Raw genomic sequence first — 8,067 nt, forward strand, 5'->3', positions numbered from 1 at the left:
AGATTTAGACTAGATATAAGGAAGAAATGTTTTACGCTGAGGGTGGTGAAACACTGGCCCAGGTTGCCCAGAGAGGCGGTGGATGCCCCATCCCTGGACACATTCCAGGTCAGGCTGGACGGGGCTCTGAGCGACCTGCTCTAGTTGAAGATGTCCCTGCCCAGGGCAGGGGGGCTGGACTAGATGGCCTTTAGAGGTCCCTTCCAACCCCAACCCTTCTGTGATTCTGTGAAACTGATCTGGAACAAAGCTGCTGACGGGAAAGCACATGGGAGGGTGAAAAGTGGGCACAAGGATGGGGAAGAGCTTTTGCCAACTTGTTGGATCCAATTAACCAAAAATAATTGAAAAGCTCAGCAGGAGCCCAGCACGGGGCCAGGACCCTTTCCTCACCGAGAAGCTTTGCATCAATGCGCAGCGGAGCCCCGCTCTGCTGGAAAGCAGGCTGCGGAGCTCGGCTTCAGGTCAGGCCTCCTGGGCTTCTCCTGTCTCGTGCTCTGGGTTTGCCACATGGTTTTGGGAGGCCAGTGGCCACGGGGAATCGTACCCGCTGCGCCCTCAGCTGGAGACAGGCTGGAGCCACGCGGCTTTGATCCACTCTTCCATCTGGTCAGTGGGAACATGGATCAAATTTGCAGCTCAAGCCTGTTTCTGGTTCCTTCACTGACCTTTGCACCACCATGGGTGAAGGTCAGGAGCCTGGGGCAGATGGGGCTGTTCCCCCCACGCACCTCGGCTTGTTAGGAAGGCCACTGGGACCACTGGTGGCGAACGGTGCTGTTAGCCCCTCACGAGGGGTAAGAGGCTGCATTGTCCCGGGACACAGCCACGAAAGCGCTGCAGAGCCCTCTTCACACCTTGGCCTGCGGATCTGGCACGGAGAGGGCTACTGCCTCTCCGTCTTGACGTGGTCTCCAATCATCCTCCTGTGATACGTGGCCAGGAAGATGTCGTTGTCTCGGGGACAGTCGTAGTGGCAGGAGCACATCTTGATGAACATCATCTTCCGCTGGAAGAAGTCCCCCTCGGGGCAGCGGAACTCCACCTCCACGGTGCTGGTGACGTACGGGGTGCAGCAGCGGCCGTCCGTGCAGCTGCCGCAGAACTTGGGCCGGTAGGAACGGGTGCTGGTGCAGCCCGAAAACTCGAAGTGGAGGCTCTGGCGTGGCTTTGGGGTCCGCACACACTTCTTCCCCTTCTAGGGAGAGAGCAGATGGGTTAACAAGGACATGACAATCAGACCAAAGGCCCACCTAGGCCCGTGCTCTATCTCCATCACGGGGCAATGGGACGCAGAAAAAGTGGAAGCACAGAGCAAACCCTGTGAGACAGGCTCACGCCTGACAAGTACCCCGCTAGGTTGTCCCTGGCATTCACGGTGTTGCGTCCCCTCTCCCCAAGCCAGTACCTTGGTTTTCTCCACGGGGAAGTCGCAGGGCCGGACCATGCAGAGCCGGGTCTCCTTCTCCAGGCGGCACTGGGGGTTGTCGTTGGTTACCCGGGCGGAGATGCCCATGCCGCAGCTCTTGGAGCAAGCGCTCCACTCGGTGGTCTGCACCAAGCAGTTCTCCTGCAGGTTATTCAGCTCCGGCTTGTGTGCTGGATCCTCCCGGAAAACTGAGCCACGCGGAAGAGACGCAAGGCAAGGTTCAGGGCTTGGAACAAAGTGTGGCAGCTCCGTGGCTGCTCCCAACTTGGTCTAACTCTTCAGGGACAGGAGCAAAGGTCTGATCCATCCCGCAAGCTACTCAGCCTCCCAGCAGAAGGAGGACGCAGGCAAAGCACGGGGCCGTTTCCCACCTCAGCCCAGCTCCAGCCAGTTCTGCCGCGATATCAGAGGGTGTGCGAGCCTCCCCCCAGCACCACTAAGGTCTCACCTTAATGGGTCTGGAGTTCAAGACTTGGTACTTTGTGCACCCCGGTGCACCCCGGTGCACAAAGTGCGCAGTCACCACCAGTTCCAAAGCAGATGTGACTTAGGGCCCCGATCCAAAGGCGGTTTGGATCCACCCCTATCCCCCAGCAAAGAGCTCCCCGGCCCTGTCACGTCTGCCCACCACTCACCCGCCATGGCTGTCTCGAAGCGGTTTTCCTCACTGCCCTCCTCGCAGATCCACTCTTCGCAGCACTTACTGCGAAACTTCCCCCGCCGGGGGTTGGGGCACTCGGGGGACGGCAGCCGCAGGTCGTCGGAGCAGAGGGGGATGCAGCCGATGGCCCCGTCCATGCAGATGCACTGCAGCTTGCAGGTGGGCTGGAAGCTCTCCCCGTTGTGGTAGATCTTGCCCAGCAGGTCACAAGTTGCACCCTCGTGAGCTGTGGGAAGGGGGAAGAGGAGGAGAAGCTGAGAAGACGGTATGGGGCTGGCAGCGTGGCCTCTGCCTCGGGGGGCCACCGGGCTCCTGGTGAGGGGCGAGTGCCCGCGTGCAGACTCTCCCCTGCTCTGCCAGCCCAGTGCTGGAGGCAGCAGAAGTTGGCGCATTTAACATTCGGCTCCCTGGACCCAAGGCTATTCCCGACATCGATTTTCGGAAGGTGGCTCCAGCCGTGCCAGACCTCCCAAAGTTCTCTAGAAAAAAATCTCTTCTCCGCTTGGATGAGCTAAGTGGGACTTTGTCTTTACAGCTTGTAGACAGCCTGTTCTCCAGTCAGAGGTCTTCCTGTCCCGCTCAGAGGGCGCCCCGGTCAGTGGTGGTGTGCAAGATGCATTCCTGACGCCACACGTGAGCCAGCGGCTCTGCTCCTCCTTACTCCTAGGAGACCAAAAGGCAACGTTCTCCTAAGAGCAGTTGGTTCGCCACGTGTCTAAAGGTACCTACAGAAGGAAAATAACACTGGGTTTATGACCTTTTGGCTCCTCTGTGATGCACGCATCTCCTCTTCCTTCCGGCCACAACTTTTTCTATTTCTCTCTGTTCTGATCTCCAGACCTCTCATCTCCAGCCCTCCTACGAGTCTTTCACTCCTTCCCGATAAAACTTAAATGAGCAAAAAAGGAAACGTAACAATATCTGACACATAGGAGCAATCTTCAGTCTGCGGGTGCGAGTAATGCTCCCAAGTTCTTACGTCTGTATTAGCCAAAATTTTTCCAGTGGAAGTTTTCCAGCAGAAAACTCGTATTTGATTAAGAGTTTTGCAGGGACAGATCAATGTCAGGAATGTTTTCACTGAGAAACAACTGAAGCATTTCAATTTGATATCAAAGATTTCCTTTATGCTCTTACAATAGCTCAACCAAAATACTTGCTGGACACTTTCCACAGGGGGAGGCATTTTCCTCGGGTAATTATTTTAGATACTGTAAAGATCAGGATGAAACATTTTGATATAATGGAAGTGGAAAGTTTTGACACAGCCAAACGAGTATTCTAAATAACTCATGGAAAGTTTTGAGATTTTTTTTTTTTTTGTTTCCTTTCAGCCTGAAATGAAACGTTGCAATCTCAGAGTTGTTCACAGGAGAGAAATCCTGCTTTTGGACAGTTCTCGTCAGCTGCTGCTTTCTGCAATCCTGACCCTTAAAAAACAAAAAAAAACCATGCAAATCTCTATTGGGAAGTTACCAAAATGAAGGATTCTTGGCTGCTTGCAGAGGCTGACCAGGAAACCTGATCTATTTTCCCCTTAGTCCTGCTCGCCTGTGGAACATTGTCTCAGACAGAAAGTGTTTGGACCAAATGAGGAGCGAGAGCCTCTTTCCATCCCACCTAGTCCTTGAGGGGACACAAATCCTTCCGGGCTGCTAATGCCGTGTTTCTAACCAGAGCTGGATCTCAACTTGCAACTCCTTTCAATGCCATTGGTATAAAAATACTCCTGTGCTCCTACTTAGAAGTTTCAAAATCCTCACTTTTTCCATCGAAGTGGAAGCCATCCACTTTCCCTCTACACAACCATTCATACTTATTTTTAAATCCTCTTGCACTGTTTTTTAGCCCAAGCCCTCTCCCTTCCCGATGAACCGGTCGTGCTGTTCCCTCAGCAGCACTCCTCCCCACCCCAGGAATGGCAGCCTGCTCAGGGGTTTTATTACGTTTTCAAAACTCAATCGTTTTGTCATGCCCTTCGTTACCCTACAATGACCTCACTTTCCCGTTGACCTGATCCAATTAAAGCACCGAAACAGATTGTGCCAGCAGAGTGAGACGGCTCTTTATTTACCAGCGCCGCTTGGCACCGCTGCCACCTCCCACCTCCAGACACCACGGCCGGTCTAGGAGACTTTTGCCCTTTTCTGCAGGAAATATGGCAGAGCTCAAGTGAGCCGCTCCGGTCGCCGCAGCTCTGCCAGCTCCCTGCACCCACCCAGGCCACCCTACCGCCCTTGGGCTCTCCTGCTCTAGAGTTACTACGGGATCGTCTCTACCTTTCTGATACTCCAAGGTCTCTGCAGGAAGGGAAGAATTCCTCTGCAATACGTGAAATGCTACATACTGTGATAACATTAAACACATATCCAGTAATTTTCACGCTGATGGTTCCCTTCCTGTCTCTTCTGACATAGTCTTCAGGCTGGTACCCAACCTAGAAGCTTCTCCTGTGACACCTGAACACCTCTCTGCTCCTTTCTGCTCCCATCACGTCTGTCTTATTTGGATACCCGTAAGTCCTCTCTTCTCTAGTCACAAACATTGATCCTTCCCTTCATTTGATTCATCGCTCCACCTTCAGCTTCCTTCACTGCCTCCAAAATCCCCCATCTTCCGAGAGATCAGTGTGGACATCACAAAAATATCACCCAAGGACGTTACGGCCCAAATCCTCGGTCCAGTTTAGGGAGATATCCTGGTCTATGTTCATCTGGGATTTTTGCCATGAAAATCTTAATTCCTCATTTAAAGGCAGGAAGGACCGTTGTGGTCTTCAAGTCTGATTTTCTACACAGCAGGGATCTGGGACTCTCACTCCAAAATCGTTGTATCAAACCCATACGTCATGGTGAATACGAAGCAGTTTATTTAGAAAGATGCCCAGTCTTCACGGGAAGTCTTCGAGATGGAGACTTCTCCACACGCCTGAGTAAATTGTTCCAGTGCTTTAGCTACCTTTACTCTACAAACATACACCTCATTTCCAGCCTTAATTAGGCGGTTTACAGCTTACACCCGCTGGATGTTATTACGCCTGCGTTTGCCTTATGAAGCTTCAGTCATCAGCTCTGAGGTGTAGCAATGCCTACAGAGAGCACTAGGGAAGCTCATGTGGCTTCTAAAGATCGCAATAACTGGGGGAGGAAAACTAAACAAATAACTTCTAAAAACTTCTCAAAAGAAAGGAGAAAACACCTTCTACAAGTTAAATTCATTCTTTAGAGTAAAAAAAAAAAATATTTGTATGTGAACCTGGCACTGCCAAACAGTGCGGTTCCACCCCGAACCCCCAACGCCCCTGTCTCGGGGCGGTACAAGCGGTACGGCTGCCGGAGCATTTCCAGAGGTGCCACGTGCGGTGGCTGAACGCTTCCCAAAGCGTTCACATCAGCTTTCCAGCCCTCGTGTCTTCCTGACTATCTTGAAAAGCTTGAATTGAAAAAATGGTCAGCTCCTGGCAGAGGCAGGGCCAGAGGAGTCTTGGTTTTAAACAAGGAACAGGAGACTGAGGAAATTTTTTTTTTTCCCTCTACACCAAAATAATTTTTGCATGCTTTAAAAATAGCTACTAAACAAAAAAAAATCCAAAAGATTTTTCTTTTCTGGCTGAAAAGAGGCACCAGGAGAGAAAACAGGTCTGCATTTGTATTTACCCGGCTCAGTAATTCTCATGTTCTACACACACACTATTTTGCAAAGGAGTTGTTCAGCTCTTTCCACCCCCGTGCCAAAGCCAGAAATACGGCGCGCCTCTTGCATGTAAGCAGTCGAGTGCAAAATGCCAATCTCCGGTGCAAGGCAGTGAGATTTTGGGTGAGATTTTCCAAGCAACTGTACTTGCCGGTAAAAGTCCGGATTGCTGATGGTTACCCACAGGCGCTACGGGGCTAGAGGTTGTCTCCTAACAATGTCAGGTGAACAATGGAGAGTCCCAAACCCCCACTCGTGCCTTTGGAAACATCCTTCATCGCAGGAGGAAGTGGGTTGCGTGTGTACCGGTATCAGTGAATCTGTTGGCTCGCAGGGCTGGCACAGATCTCACAACGTGACGCTGGACGAGGGGTCCAAGCACTACAGGGAATTCTGACGATGCCGTGGGTTTTCTGGGAGGTCTGCAGGCAGAGGGCTGGAGGGGCCACAAGAAAACCGCACAATAACAGAACATACAGCTCTCACCTAAGCAGATCCCGCTGCCTCTGTGGATTTTGGAGAAGTCGCAGTAGAGTCCCTTGTGATGATCACAGGGTTTCTGCAGGGAACAGAGCTCGCCAAGCTGCCTGGCACACACCTTGCAGCAACCACAGGCATCCAATACATGGCTGGTGCCAGCGGGGCACTGCAGAGGCTGGGAGGGACACTGGCATGGATACGTGCAGGCTTGCGGTTCTACCTGGAGGGCAGACAAGCCATGGAGAGAATGAGTCTCCCGCAAGCTAGCCAGGCAGAGAAATGGAAAACACGATTCTGCTTCAAGCACGACACCCCATCAAGAGGAGGGAAGACCGACTTCGCCCTCCACCGGCGAGCCCTGCTGCAGAGGACGTGCATGCAGCTCCCGAGGACTCTCAAGACGAATCTTTTCCTCATCCCTAACCTCTCTGGAGCTGAAGGAAACAAAAGATGCCTCTGGGAAGCAGGGCCAAAACAAACACGACAAGCAGTAGCTTGGAGTCCCATGCGCAGCTCAGCCCCCCGCTTCCCCGGAAGCAATAAAATAGTAATTATTAACAGCAAGCAATTCCCGGCTCTTACATAGCACCGCTCAGGAGAAAACATGAAAGCACTCCGCGGCAGCATCATTAGACCCAGTCCGAAGATGGAAAAAGTGAGACGCGTAGCGAAAGGACTTGCCCAACGTCAGCCCACGCTGAAAACTGACCCAAAGGCTCCCGAGTCCCATTTTGTCCCCTGGATCTCATACTTTCTTCGTTACTCTCCGAGATGTGCCCTCTCCTCTCCCCTTTCCAGGGAACGCAGCGTAACCAGCGTTCCTCAGGACCTTGTAATCTACAGCTGCCCTGCTTGGTAGCGTTTCAGAAGTGCTGGCCACCTCTTGAAACCCACCCTTGGCTCTCACACCACTTCAGATGCTAAACAGAGGTCAGGCTACGTCTGAAGGAGGGCTACCTTCTCCGGAAAACCCAGGATACTTCAAACACGCCAATAACTCAGTCTGTGGCATCCTTATCCCTAATCAGCTTGGAGCGAATACACCAGCCTCAGCTCTGGATGTGCCCAGATTTGGGCAAGGTGTAAAACCACGACTGTGAAAGGTGCAGAGCATATAGTCTGGAAAGATCCTCTTATACCTCCTCAGAAACACCAGCGTGCCAGCCCTAGCCTGGTTTTCTGTTCAGCTCCTGCCCGCTGAAATTCTCCAGGTAGTTCAGAGGGATGCAAGAGCACTGCTCCAGTTTGCAGTGCTCAGATGCTGCACGCTGCTAGACGGGGGTCAGCTCCCACCCCGGGGGCAGCTGCTGCCGCACGGCTGATACAACCCTTGCACGTAGATGATGCCAGTGAAAGGCTTTGAGATCCTGTATTGCTGTGAGCTGGGGTGAAAAGGAAAGCACCCGACAGGGCGGACCCCTCACAGCTCGGCTGCCAGCCCCGGCCACTGCCACCCAGGGAGAGGGGCTGCGGCAGCTGGAAAGAGCCTGGGGGCAGGCGGGAGGGGGGGAACACCTGGAACAGAGGCCAAAAATGTATCTTGCTACAGCTCTGTTTGCACTTGTTCTATCCCATCCAGCCCTCGCTTGTGAAACAGCTTCCTTGGATATTGTGTTTGTCACCAATAACAGTAGTAAAACTTCTCCAGCTGTTTTGACTGTTGCTCAAAACAGCTGCTCTGACTTTAGCTCACATGAGGTCAGAAGGTGCCAACTGCCTTGTACTTCTGTAACAACCAGCACGGCATGGTGTAGGACAGGGATCAGCCCAAATCTTAACTCACAAGTCCTCCCAGAGTCTCACC

General features: G+C 52.6%; 1 protein-coding gene across 1 annotated transcript in view; it reads right to left on the reverse strand.

The window, feature by feature from the left end:
• Positions 1-183: 183 nt before the first annotated feature.
• LOC103915444 (connective tissue growth factor-like) overlaps positions 184-8,067 on the reverse strand; it is an 11,423-nt gene continuing 3,539 nt past the window's right edge. The window contains exons 2-5 of the mRNA XM_009322264.1: positions 6,270-6,483; positions 2,065-2,316; positions 1,409-1,617; positions 184-1,198 (exon numbers count right to left, since the gene is read on the reverse strand). Of these exons, the coding sequence (XP_009320539.1) occupies positions 887-1,198; positions 1,409-1,617; positions 2,065-2,316; positions 6,270-6,483 (987 nt within the window). The 3' untranslated portion in view covers positions 184-886. The remainder of the gene's footprint in view (positions 1,199-1,408; positions 1,618-2,064; positions 2,317-6,269; positions 6,484-8,067) is intronic.

The sequence above is a fragment of the Pygoscelis adeliae genome, unplaced genomic scaffold, assembly GCF_000699105.1.
Source record: "Pygoscelis adeliae isolate BGI_AS28 unplaced genomic scaffold, ASM69910v1 Scaffold513, whole genome shotgun sequence".
Lineage (NCBI taxonomy): Eukaryota > Metazoa > Chordata > Aves > Sphenisciformes > Spheniscidae > Pygoscelis > Pygoscelis adeliae.